This window comes from Hippoglossus stenolepis, chromosome 5 (assembly GCF_022539355.2).
Source record: "Hippoglossus stenolepis isolate QCI-W04-F060 chromosome 5, HSTE1.2, whole genome shotgun sequence".
NCBI classification, from domain to species: domain Eukaryota; kingdom Metazoa; phylum Chordata; class Actinopteri; order Pleuronectiformes; family Pleuronectidae; genus Hippoglossus; species Hippoglossus stenolepis.
Window position 1 is genome coordinate 15,445,777 of NC_061487.1, and position 14,210 is coordinate 15,459,986.

General features: G+C 43.9%; 1 protein-coding gene across 4 annotated transcripts in view; it reads right to left on the minus strand.

The window, feature by feature from the left end:
- scaper (S-phase cyclin A-associated protein in the ER) overlaps nt 1–14,210 on the minus strand; it is a 60,378-nt gene that overhangs the window by 3,422 nt on the left and 42,746 nt on the right. For all 4 annotated transcript variants that reach the window (XM_035156048.2, XM_035156051.2, XM_035156050.2 and 1 more), the window contains 6 exons: nt 13,772–13,895; nt 11,991–12,217; nt 10,238–10,393; nt 7,823–8,057; nt 6,387–6,536; nt 267–458 (listed from right to left, as the gene is read on the minus strand). In XM_035156048.2, the coding sequence (XP_035011939.1) occupies nt 267–458; nt 6,387–6,536; nt 7,823–8,057; nt 10,238–10,393; nt 11,991–12,217; nt 13,772–13,895 (1,084 nt within the window). The remainder of the gene's footprint in view (nt 1–266; nt 459–6,386; nt 6,537–7,822; nt 8,058–10,237; nt 10,394–11,990; nt 12,218–13,771; nt 13,896–14,210) is intronic.

The following is a 14,210-nucleotide window of genomic DNA, read 5'->3' on the forward strand; positions in this document are numbered from 1 at the left end:
AACATTTTTTGTGTACATTATATATGTATCTGATCTCATTACATTCATATACAATGTGGTGATAAAGGGCACTTGTTCACTTTAACATTAGCATTGAAAGAAATTCAAACCTCGTTTAAAAATGTATCTGTTTTTTGGGCTACAACACTTAATTTGGTCCTGATAATTAAATCATAGATGTGTTTATTTATAGCATGTACAAGTGTTATAATACACAGTATATGTGGGTTCATGTACTGTATGTGTGTCCATGGTCCCGTGTTTACCTGAATGAACGTAGCCAGCAGCACACAGCTCATGTCCTGCTGCAGGATGACCTTGTTCTGAGGGTTGTTGTAGCAGGCCGAGATGAGGGAGGGGAAGAGCACTTTGATGAGGCGCGGGTGGCTGAAGTACTGGAAGGGCAGCTGACACAGTTTCTGCAGCACGCTGGGCTGGCGGCCAGACTGCACTATCACCTGGAACACACAGGGAGCAGGGCCAGTCAGTCACTGAGCCAGTCAGGCGGCCAGTCAGTGGCACTGCTGGTCGTAAATCACAGGCCTGTGCCCCTCCCACATGTAAATCTGCCACTAAAACAACACACAAAAAGCCATTAGGAGGAGACCTGGGGGGCACAGCCTCCCACCACACAATTACTGGCTATAAAACACATTGATGGGATGTTTTGTTCTTCCTTTGTACCAACAGCAATGGCAGGGCTGCCACAACACAAGAGGAACAAAATTAGAAATGTGAACTGATGTCATTATCAGCGGCTGAAAATGTCACTTTCAAGTTTTGCGTTAAGCTCTTTTAAGCAACACAGAGGAATCCCAGAATCGGTGCAGGAGTGATGGTCCTGTTCAGAGGGTGTTCAAAGTACAACAGGGGTACGGCTGGCGTGTGAACAGTGAGGCCACCCCCACTCTAAGAAATGAGCAATACCATTAATGGTATGTTCACCCCTGCTCTCCATCACAGTCCGTCAATCACACACAGCGTCACATCCGGGCCACCAGCATTAAAACCAAATCACTAGCAGCCTTGTTTTATTAGAGAGGGGACCTGTGCAAAGGACGGGGTCCCATCCTAATGCTTCGGTCAACCCCCCTGAGCCTTGGAGGAATGAGGGCAAAGGACCAAATAACCAGTGGCTAAGAAGTAAAACAAAAAACCCTCCACAACGCTGCTTTACAGGTACACTCTACGAGCCGAGGGCTTAATGCCAATGCAAACCAGAAGGGCAAGGTGAGGTCCCCAAGTCACAGTGACATAAATTAACCAGATTTACAAGATTTTAAAAACAAGCTCTCTAATACGCTTCCCCTTTGATAGTGCACTCCCAAGTTTTAGCGGCAGGATAAACAAAGCGATAACTCTTTGCTTTTATCAGTTCAAGGTGAAGCTTCTCAGAGCTGCCCTCTACAGCGGCGTTCAAAGGGACACGAAGCAGCGTCATCTCCCATCATCGCTTGTTTAAAGAATCCATATGAACAGATCAAACAAACTCGACTGTAACACATAACAAATACTTACAAATGTGGAGAGCGCCGCATTTGTCAAGCAGAAATGAACGTGATGATTTTGGAAGCTAAGAGAATGTGTGTGGGGATGATTTCTGCTCTGCTGATTGAAATATAGTAATAGTCTTAAAAACATGCAGTGAGTGTGTGAGCGGAACAGTAGACGAACAAAAATCCCCACACTGACTCAATGAGTGTTTTTCACAGAGGAATGTGGGACTCACTGGACAAAGTCATCCACAGGAGGAAGGGGGAAAAGGGAGAGCTCTGGTTGTTTTCAAGGTAGAGCTGCTTATTTTCAGTGCATGTTCTTTTAGTATTTTCATGCTACCTTCCACTAAATCCTACAATATCATATTTATCATGTCTGTTGCAACACTGCCCAAAGATGAACGGGCAATGGGGGAGGGAGGGGGTCATAAATTAATGCAGCTGAATTGATTAGAGAGTCAAACTCATGATTCTGCAAAAGCTAGAGAATCATTCATGTGTTTTAACACGGGACATTTATGGTTGAGGTATCATAATTTAACACTATAGCGAGTGTTGGATGTTTGAGCTGCGGCTCTGAGGAGATCCAACCCACAAATCACCCAGCGATCTCATAATCCTCAACTACGCGCAGTTCCATCTTCAGCTGCCTAAACAAATTGTCCACTCTCAAGTGGCTGACGCAGGAGGACATAAAACAAAGCCTGGTGGCAGCAAGAGTCTGGAGGTAACAAAAGAAAACGAGTCGGCCCGGCCAACTTTCCACGCCTCGACCAGGTGAAGATCAACACCAGAGCCCGAACCGGGTTCCAACCAGAGATTACACCGCAGTGTTACGTCTCCCCTTCCAGCTGAAGTATCTGCAGCTCAAAGCCTGACATCATAAAACTAACAACAAGCATCTGAACACATACATCTGGCCCGCGTATAACACAGACCCTGTAAAAACTCAAGTGTCTTAGCTGTTCTGTTCTCCCTTAAGTTCAGAGCCCTGGTGTTTTTAAAACAGTGCAGAGTTTTTATGATGCTTCCATTACATAACATCCTCACTGTCCACAATTACGACAAAGAGTGTGTAAAGTTAATGTCTTGAAACGCAAACAAATTTACTGGGAAAACCCTGTGTTCAAACGGAAACTAAAGTTAAAACAGATTTGAGAAACAGAGGAAGAAAAAGTTGTCATCCAGCCATGCAATAAAGAATCCCCAAAGAGCATAATCAGACTGCAAGCATGAGGATGGGGCACTGCGGCAGGAGGCAAAGAAATGTTAAGATTTGATGAATGAAGTAAGATATTAATTTCTTTTTAAATGTCACCCTAGGAAAGTGACAATCTTGAATGTGTCGAGGCGTTTCCATGCACTGTAGTGTCTAGACAGATCCAACACCTCTGGAATAAGCAGCATCAGAGCAGGGTCATACATCAGACACTCCATCCATCCACAATATAAACCAGATCCATCACAGTAGAGCTGCTTCACTGATAAGAGAAACAGCTCAGCAGACACCACAAAGCAAAGTAAGCCAAACAAACGGTTTAGTGCTTCTTTACAACATTTACAATGGCTCATTGAGACATGTGCAAATTGCCTTTGGACAACTGGATGCTCGCGAAGCAGACATTGACATCGACACTCCAACTTGACTTTTAAAAAAGGTAACTGTTGGTTGTCTTACAACCTAATAAAACCTGCTGTTTACACAATAAAACTTAATAACTCTTTATTTATCTCTGTGAGCTGACACTGTCATTCCATCCCAGATCGTACCTCAGATAACACTGAAACTAACCTGACAACAGCGCAGACAAATGGAAACTGCTCTCTGAAAAGCTCTGAACGGCTAAAAGTTTCCTCGGCTTCATTTTGAGTGCGTTGGACCTGCGTTCACCCTTGAAGCGGAGTGTAAATCATCTACCGAGCTAACAATCAGGCCCTCTCCTGCCAGTCAGCGCCGAGTGCGTCTGTCTGCATCTCTCTGCCTCTGTTTACTCTGCTGGGTGATACAGAGTGTGCATTCCCCAGCGCTGGCTCCCTACGGTCTGCACGAGCTGCACTTACCCTGCAGGCAGTGAGCAGCTCGGTTGTCTTGGCAGTAATGGACTGCTGAAGGGAGCGTTTCAACATCAGGTTAACAGGAATTACAGGCCCAAAGCTCGGCATGGGCCTGCAGGGCAGAGGAAACGCCCTCGTAGAGAAGAGGAAGAAGAGGAATGACCCCCACAGATAAGGCTGGGCTCTGGAGATGTGTGAGTGGGATGTTCAGTCCAGAGACAATACAAAGCTCATGAGATGCTATACAGAAAACAATTTATGAAACTTAATCACAGAGGTAATATCAGGAGCCAGTGCAGGGAAAAGGTTCAATACACTACCTGAAATTACACCCGTTTCTAAGTAAGTGTATATAGATATAGCTCACTCGGCTGGTGTGTGTGTGGCCGTTTTCCATGTACACAAGGAAGAGCTGTAGTTTTCTTAAGATTTCCGCACTCTTGAAATTGCTTGTGTCTCTTTGAAAGGCAAGTGGAAATCAGGTGGGTTAACGTGTCAACAGTTTGAAATTACAGTTCCGTCAGTTCAAAGATTCGGCAGATCATCGCTGCGGATGAATCACAAATGAATCACTGGATCTAAAAGACAAGGAGATTACTGGGACATAGCTCTTGACGGAAAAAGGCAGCACAGTTACATGTCGAGTTATACAGTGAGTTTTATTTGTTCAGTGTATATTTGTGTGTGTGTGTGTGTGTGTGTGTGTGTGTGTGTGTGTGTGTGTGTGTGTGTGTGAAGATGTCACTACTGGCGCACCCAACAGACAATGAAACATATGGCAACATGGCTCAGTGGCTTTCACGACCAGAGACAGTTGACGAACACACAAGTCTACATATGTCACTCTCCCAATAGCTTTTTGTGTCATAAGGTGAATTATTAATGTGTTCAGAGCAAAGGGAATACATCACAACGTATGGTGCAGCTTCAAAGCTCTACTTTTTATGAGAGGCCTTTTTTCAGGCTTCTCATATATTATAAATATATATGTGTGTATGTATATATATATTAAAAAAACAAAAGCTGAAGTGCCGACAGTGAATCAGCCGCACAAGCCTCGGCTCGGGCTGCTTTTGTGTTCTGCCAATGCTTACATTAGCTTGAGAAAAGCTCAAGCTGCTCTAAATATTCCCCCTAACGCCGTCCATCTTGGAGCAGAGCTGAATGGACGCGTTCCAGGAACCGGACCACTGGCAAAGATCAACTTTGTGTGGAGGTTGTGTGGGATCTTGTTTCCTGACAATCTATACTCAAATGGGATTTTCTTTTACTGCTAAATTAGATTTTCAAACCCAAAAGCAAGTTAAGCTTTTCTCTAAATATTCGTTTTGGCAGAACCCGGCTTGTGGAGGACAGACAGATTTTGCATCAAATTAGCAAAAGGCAAATGTTTTTGAGTCAATCGTGGCTTCAGTTTTTACTGCCGCTGTGGTTGTACAAAGACAAGTCATCTGTCATCCACTTTATTTAATCATCGGTCCTCATTTAATTATTCAATTTAATATGCAAATTGGATCTACAATGACCAACAAATGCTAATTCTGTACATCATAATAATTAAATTGGATAGGAGCAGAGAGGGCAGCTTAAGTACCATAGAGGGGATGAGGAAGCTTTAATTAGAAGTAAAAAAAATCAAGTAAATTAGAATAAGTAATCAGCCCATAAATTGTTGTGATAGGGTCTGGCTGCGACTCTGCACACTTACATGACATATCAGAGGTTTGAGAATGAAGCCGTGGCTGCTGTGTGTGTGGGTCAGGTTTAACACAATCAAAGCCCAGCCAACTGTAGCATGGCTAATCAGAGGCCCGGTAGACGGGCCATGCATGACAGCCAATTACACAGCAGCCAGGTCTGCTCCATCACATCCTGCTCACTTCAATAGAGCCCCCTAAGTAGTTGTAACACTGGGGAGAGCACGCAGCCCCTGCTTCAGCAGGAGGGAACAATGTGTCACTCTGTTGGACAAAAGACGACACACGGACCAAACGCAGGAAGGTGCCGCGGCATGAATCTTTAAACAGGTGCTTTTTGTTACGATTACAGAACTACACCCCTTTTCTGACAAATAATACATGAGCATAACAAAAGAAAGGTGATACTGCCCCGAACCAGACAGCTTTTCATAATGGAAAACATTGAATACAACTCGTGGAGCAACAATTAGACGATTAGTAGTTTGACACAACGTTATATAACAGTGATCATGAACCTTTTTAGTAGAGCTAAAACAAAGATATTTAAGTGATTAGCTCTTATTAAATCACTGATCAATATTTTCAGAATTTATCAAACAAAAAAAATTTAAAATCTTTTGGACTGTCGGTCTGATAAAGCAAGCCATTTGCTAACATCAACTAGAGTTACAATTTCTTTTGGCGATAGCAACGTTTTTATTCATTAATTTTTTTGGCTATATAATTTCTGAGCACCTTCTAACCTTTTTCTGTTGGCTTCATAAATTAAGACAAATTAAACTTTGCTCTTTTGGTAATAAGATTGATTGGAAGTTGTCATAACTTATGGCAATTTACATACTGTTTAATTCAAATATTTATACCAATTAATAACAAATAAAACTGATAAAAAAATAATTATAAATCACGACTGTAGCTATTTAAAAAATAAATGTACACACACACACACACACACACACACACACACACACACACACACACACACACACACACACACACACACACACACACACACACACACACACACACACACACACACACACACACACACACACACTTATATCAATGCTTAGAATTGCAAAATAAATTGCATAATCATTTCTGTGCAGTCAGCACGAGGTTGAAGCTGCTCTACCTGGTTGTCAGGATGGTTGACGGTGAAGTATCCCACACAGGTGATGACTTGATGCAGCAGCTCTTCAGAGGAATGCTGGGAGCAGTACCAGAGCAAGGAGCTGACAATGTGCCGGAAAGCCAGAGACAGGCCCTCAGCTCCGAGAACAGACTGGCAAGTCACAAACAAAAGCATGTTAGCGTGTTCCACAGTAAAATAACCATTAATCGTACATTATGATTTCAAATAGCTCCATGCATTAATTACACATAATAATAAAAAAGTTATACGTTTTGTCGGTGGGAACTTACATGGTGTAACAGTGTAAGCAATTCAAGCACGGTCCCACCATAAAACACCCAAATTCCGCTCAGAGATGAGATGCTAAAGGCGGCTCCCAGACAGTATTTATTAAACACGTCAGGGTGACAGAGCACCATAAGATCATCACAACTGCACTGGAAGTTTGGGTGTGTTAGCATTGTAACATCCATAAACACAGCACCTGAGAGGCTGTGCATTATGTTCAAGCATCAAAATCTACACATACAGGCAGTGTAGTAAGGAGGAACTATGTAAGCAGCTGTCAAACTAAGCAAAAAGCTAAATGTTATTTAACAATAAATGCAAAAATTTCGATGCAACTTATCTATACGGCAAAGGACCCTTTTAAAATTCCCTGACGTGGCAGAAGAGTGAATTTACAGCCTGAATTCCGATCATCCACCCGCTACAATAAGTATTAGGTCTGTGCTGTGAGGTAATGTGAAACACAAGGTGATTACAACTCACGGCCAAAAAAAGAAACATTATTTAAAATGTTCATAAAACTCCAGCAGGGAAACGCTTTCATTTCCAGCTGTTTTGAGTTGCCCGAGTGTGGCAGGTCAGCGAGAGGAACCCGCTTCAAAGTAATTACTGCAAGACATTAAAATAATTAACGCTTGCTCTCGTGCCTTTCCGTCCACGCGGTGACTTAGCACTGTGAAGCTGCTGCCCTCTCCTCCTCGGGGTTGGGTAATGTACAGCCCCGGCGTACTGAGCTAATCACCCACGCTTCGTCCTAACGGCTGACCCATCAGGATCTATTCAACCCCAACAGCTGACCTGAGGTCAGAGGGCACCTGTGTTTATGTCCACAGGTCAGCTTTGTCCTGAGGAGAGTAACTCCTCTTCTAATGGCTCCTAACAAAAGGAACATGCATTAATCTGATCATGTATACTGATTTACTGAAGCCAGGGAGAATGCTTTTTATGATAGTCTTCCAATTTGTGATATTAGACTTGTCCCTTAAATAGCAAGCTATTAGCTTTTCTTCCTAAGTACTGAGAATGGGAATTCAGAAACCATGCTGAAACATAGACTAGATAAAGAATACAAAAAAAAGTTTAACCTTCTGTCACCAATGCCCAAACTCTGCAGTGTAAATAGATATTTTGGGGTTTATGACGAATACCTGGAAGGCAGATAGGTCAAGCAGGGCAAAACTGTTGAGGAAGCGGATGCCTTGCAAAGCCACCTGGATGACCCCTGGGCCGTAGGGCTCCTGACTCTGGGAAGCAGACTCTGGTGAGAAGCTGTGCAGAAGGATACAATACAGCGTGTGCACCACTCCCACCAGGTCTGTCGACTGCAACAAGGCCGTCAGTCCGGTCGGGTCCTGACGTTTATTGTCAAATATACTGGGAGCACTGGAAAGCAAGAGAGGTGGGGAATGAATGGTCAGCAAAAATAAGAGGAAAAGAACATTAACAAATATTATCTTTGTGCCCCCCTGCTGTTGTTAAGCAGTGAAAAAATAAAATGAAAATCAGACTGTTCTTTCATAGTGATGTCACAGTCTGAAGCTCAGCAGCTCATAGATTTATTCACCAGACGAGAGCTAAGCGATAACTTTCCCTCTAGATAAGAGATATACCCTGTTAGCGCTGCGGTATTCCCTGACTTAACTTACTGCCGTGGGTGGAAGAGCACCAAGTTCAAAATCTGTTGCATATTGACATGTTGGACCACAGCTGCTCTTAAGTTCATCTTATGCTCTTCATGTGCTTCTCTTTTACTTATGGAATAACCTTCCTCTTCTTTGCATGCAAGGATTCTCCAATATGTTCCACTATCTGACTGAACTGGTGAAACCCACCGCCAGCAACTGTGGTTGCAGATGAAGAGTGGAACCTTCAAGATAGTCCCTTTCGCTCCCACTCCACCGCTACAGTAAACATAGTAAAGCCATGACGTGAAGTTCATGGCACCGACTCAAAGCTGGCAGATTGTGTTGAGCTGCCTGACAAGGTGCTGAGAGCCTCGGCACATTGAATCAAAGCCCGCCTGAGAGGATTCAAGGTGTTTGTTTGGCTCCAACAAGATGCGACCCTGCTGGTTAAAGGGATTGGTAACATCATCCTGTCTTTGTGGCTCACATTTAACAACAAAGCCGTGGATAATGCTGGTTTGAAAAGAGGAGGTACCAGCTTGACAGTACCAAGAAAAGGCTAAATTTAATAAGTCAAATCAAACCAACCTGTCTGGCATCAGGGCAGGAGACTTAAACATTTTTATGATTTAGGTGTATTTTTATTTGGAAAGTTAAATTTTCATGCTAGGGGCTCCAAAATATGGACATTTAGATGACACATCAAAACTGTAAAAATTTGAAAATAGACCAAACACAAAATGATGTTCAGCATTGATGCATTTTCTGACCTACAAAAAAAATATGTAATTAATTCAATAATAATATCAGGTCTTTGAGGTCACAATGCAGAAGACTGGTGAAAACGGTGAGCGAGTATGAACAGATAATTTAAGACTACCACAGCAGCACCAGCTATGATTTGCAGCCCTTTAGAATGGAGGGTGTGTGACCTCTGGATGGAGGCTACAGTGCATGCCGATACTTGATGTTAGCCAACAGGCTCTGCGTGAAATATGCTGCTAGACAAGAACACAGCCTCCTAATGCCATTATAATCCCCTGACAGAGCAACTGGTATGGTCAAAATATTCTGCAGGCGCATTGAGAATTCTTATACACGACATACAGAGAATCTTGGCAGAATGCAGCTCATTGGCTGCGGCGTTGACCATGGTGTCATTAAATCTGCGTGATGAGACACATTGTTTTCTCACAGATATTCAGTGACAAACACAGTCCTGCCGTAGCCGTCTTCCATCACGCTGGTGAGAAGCAGCTGGTCATTGCTACTGAAGCACCTTGCAGCTGGTAAGGTTCAGCAGAGCAGTGGGTGAAAAAGAAAAATCGAATGACGAGGTGTTGGAGTGATGAGGCGTTAAGAAGCAAGGTTTTTACGGCTCAATCGCTACCTAGATTCAGTGTAAGAATTAAATCTATACAAGGTTATTCCAGTGGAGTTTTTATTGTAATGCGTGACATAAAAGCATATCTGGGTCTGCTACCATGGTCAATATTTATTTTCCTTTTAGGTGAGGAATTGGGGTGTTGATGTCCCTCGGCGTGTCTGTGTGCTTAGCCTCTGTCAGCGGCGCCACTGAACCTCTCTTAGTGGAGGTCACCGTAGCGCACATGGGTGGGCTTCCCCCCTGCTGCAGGCTAAGGTTTATGGTGAGTGACAGAGTGCTGGGTCAAGTAGATACCTATCTCTATGTGCAGTAACGACAGCTTAGCCTGGCTGGAGGAAACGACCTGCCGGCTGATTGCAGAGGAACCAGAGTCTTTGTTTGAGTAACCGTGAGCCCGTCTTTATGGATCCTTGTGACATTTAAGAACTGATAGTGACCGAAGCTCTGTCATTGGATGCAGAAAGAGACAGGTGTGTGTGTGTGTGTGTTGTCAGAGGACGATCAAGAGATCACAGATATTTGAAAAGGTGTATGAAGAGAGATGTGCTCACCGTGCTGTTACGACAAAACGCAGCTTACACATGCTGTGCAGCAGAGCCGACGCCTGCTGGAGGAAAGCAGACATCTTGGGGTGCTCGTCGACAGGACCCTGGATCGACAGGAAGCACCCGTACAACTTGTCAATCAGACCCATGTTTACTACGTAGCTGCAAGAAACACATGTGACAGAAACATGCAGTGGTTAATTAAATTTTTCCCCCCAAAAAAAGTTTAACATATTTACCACAGGTGACTTCGTTTGTAAAAATCTCATCTCACAGAGGCAAACAAAGGCCTTTACTGTGCCTACGTCCACAGCACTGCAGCTGAAAGCGGATACCTCACCTCAGCCCTCCACCCCCTGCTATTACTGTGATATCTCCAATTTGTCTTTGGCAATGACAGGTCTCATGATCATGTTCCCTGTACTCTTTCAGTCACAAATCACTGCTAATAGTGTCATTAGAGGACTTTTTTGGCCCCTGTGCCAGACCAGCTCTAGGCCCTTGACAGTCTGCTGACCTGGGACCGTCTTCTTGCAGCTCAGGTGTGCCTGCACCTCCAGGCTCAGCTCAGGCACAAACAGCCTATGTGGTCACTGTTCCTCATCTTATGACTGTCTCGACTCTTTGCTTCTTTCACATAGCTTTTTTTGTTAGAACTGTCACTCAGAGTCCTCATCCTCTAAAAACAGGTGATTATGAGCGTTTTCAAACCGCCACTGCAGGTCATCTGACACTTGAACCGAGTCCCATTGTTTTGACTTGATCCTCTTCTACAGCTTTACTGTGGTTGAAAGGATCTGTCTTCACACTGACTGCTCTGTTAAATGCCTGCTCGCTAGTTGACAACCAGCTTGGTGGTCGAACTTACCCCATTTTGCATCATCATTTTGAGCATGGATAGAAAACATTCATGACAAGGATGGGGGACTAAAAGCACTGAAAGCCGAACTGGGAAGCTGGTAATGAGAGGAGAGGAAATGGTGAACTCCTTTCTGTGTGATATATGGGATGGTATAATGGGAGGGTGTTGCAAAAGCTGAAAATGTTTTGATCTTTTGTCCTTCTTCCCTAGCATATACATTATACAAGGCAGTTGAGGTAAATCTTGAGCCCGTACTTGGGATTACCAGCCTGACGATACCATTTTTCTCAGGCCCTCCCCTGTCTCCAGGGTTACGACTGGGTCAGTGGATGAGAGTGGTGGGCCTGTGCAGCTGCTCCGTCCGGATGAATCATGGCTTGTGGGAGGGATGGTGGAAAGACTGCACTCTTCCACAAGAGCTCCATCAGGCCGGGCCTGCCTTTCCTCACAGCCCACATTTCTGCAACACAGCACCGACTCCTACAGCTCAGACCCACATGGCGAGCTCAAACACCAGGTTCAAGGGGACCTTTCAAAGCTTTGGAAGTGCTCTTTGTTTATGCTACTTTGTACCCCCCCCCACCTCCAGAACTGAACTTGAAATGTGGCACTAAATGTGTGGAAAAAAGTACAATCTGGAAGGATGCCAGCATACACCGTCATTCTCACACAACTCCCCTTCTAACAAGACACCAGTTGGACCATGTCCAAGGGATCTGACATTTTGTCAGCCTATTCTTTACATAGGGCGCGCTGTTGAGGAAGTCAGAGGTTCACCAACTCTCCACCCGGTGAAGAGGAGTGGAGGAGGGATGTGCTCGAGGAGGTGAAAAGGTTGTGAGATGAAAAAGAGAGGTGGCATATAGGAGGAGGAGAAGCACTGGAAGGAAAAAATACCTGATGAGGTCTTGTGAGCGAGTGTTGAAGGACTCTGTGGCAGACTTGACTTTGGCATCCGGAGAGGAAATCCATGCGGTTTCGCCTTGTCCAGACTCGGAGGGATGCGGCCACATGGAGCCAAGGATGGTAGCAATGGTCTGTAGCAGGCCTGTCGTCAAACCCTCAAAGACCTGTTTGTTCACACTGCGTCCGAAAATGGATTTGTCCTCATCTGGGACATAGAGCTGGACCAAAAAATAAAAATCAGAACTAAGAACAACATAGACTACCTAACTTTTGAGCAATTAATAAACCTGTGTTATTTGCATCACTAGGGTGACTGCTTCTTTGAGAATCCCTGACAGACTGCTTAAGAAATCTGACAATATCTAAAATGCCTTTAGACAAAATATTTACAAGTGCAGAGAGATAAACCAAAACAGAGCAATTGCAACTTTCAACATACACATTATACGTCATTTAATTAACACAGAGCTACAAAAGGGCTTTTCCTACATTTTTCTTATACAACTTGAATTCATTATTTAAAAGTTTTAGTGGGATCGTTGTGATATACAAAGACTAAAATTATGATATATAGTAAAGGACACAAACATAGGAAAAAAAGTGTGTGTAAAAAAGTTAAGAATAAGCTACATCTCGACAAGATGAAGGCTTAAATAAATATGCTTTTTAAAGAATTAGACAATTAGATGAGCATTTTCCTTATTCACATTTCAAGACAAACATCATGAAATACACAAGCAGAAGGCTGTGTTTAAAATATAGTGCTGCAGCAGTGTAAGTAAAACCCTCTCATTTGGTCTAATGGTTGGGGTGAACGCTGACAGCATAGGTAAATCCACCGACATTCTCCACAAATCTAATTAAAAGTGGACATGGTCATGAGGCAGCACTACCCCCACTGCTCATGCACACGCATACCAGAACACAGACAAGCACATGTAGAAGTTAATGGTTGTAATTTAAAATCACAGCTCATCAAAGAGGGGTGTGCAGGAGCATGGGTTTGTTGAGTCCAATTCTTAATCTGCATTGCACACATGGGGAACAGTTAGTTTGTCTCCTGCAGTGCTGTTGGATATGTCAGTCAGCAGAGCAGCTGCTGGGATATGTTTTATATAAACTGAAACATACGGGGCTAACCTCTCCCTGTGCGCCCTAAGGAAATATGACTGCTTTGGATTGGAACTCGGCCCTGGAGAAGGAAGCCCCAGAAGAGTTCATGCATGTACCACAGCCCTGTGCCTGTGCCTTGTCCCGTCTGTGTTGTGAGTGTAGGCGGCCCCAGCGAGCCGCCACCTTCAGATGTTTGGAGTGGGCTGATGTTTACAGTCCTCCTTACAGAGTGCTGAAGGATATAGGCTGACATGTCGCCACAGTGCAGCCTGCCTGCCCGACTGTGCTCTCACATTCCCTCAGTCGGGACGCATCGGTGGAGGGCTTGAGCAATGGTTTGTTAGTCGCTAGTTTGTATCTTGCTCTGTCTTTCATTAACAATGCGACAGGAACAAACCTCAGAAAAAAGACCAGGCATTTTTTGTGGTCGGAGCAGCATACATCAACAAACGTAATGAAAATGAAATGTGTTACAAGACACACACTTTGACTTCTTTGTATGCAAACACATTAAGCATCTCTACATTTACAGTAATTTATACAAATTAAAATAATGCCATTGACACAAACTGCAAAAAATGACTCATTGCATAATATAAAGTATTTTGTTTGTGATGGCAAATTAGGTCTTGTTCATGTGTTGAGGTGCACAGACTTACTGTGAGCTGATGCAGCAGCAGGTCCATGAGAAGCGCGATCTTGTTGCTGAACAGCACATAGGAGCAGTTGGTGGGGCAACAGGAACAGGCCAGGTAGTAGGTATTTACAGCAGCACAGAGAGATCTAACAGAGAGACGGCAAACCATTATTAATCACACGTTTCAAAACACCTCAAGTCATGTTGATACTCCCCGCTAGCAACTCATTACAGGAACACTTCGAGTGCGATGTAAATGTGTAGCCCTGGGCACTGACAGGACTATCTGCAGTCATCAGGAAACCAAACACACTCTTCTGTATTTGTGGTTCCTTAAGGGTGCAGTTTGTCTTTACGAGTCAAAGAGTATCTCACCGACAGCGCGAGTAAGGAAACTGTTTGGGGGAATAAAAACACTCATATCAGCTACTTATGCGGAGACTCCCCTCACTAGAGACACC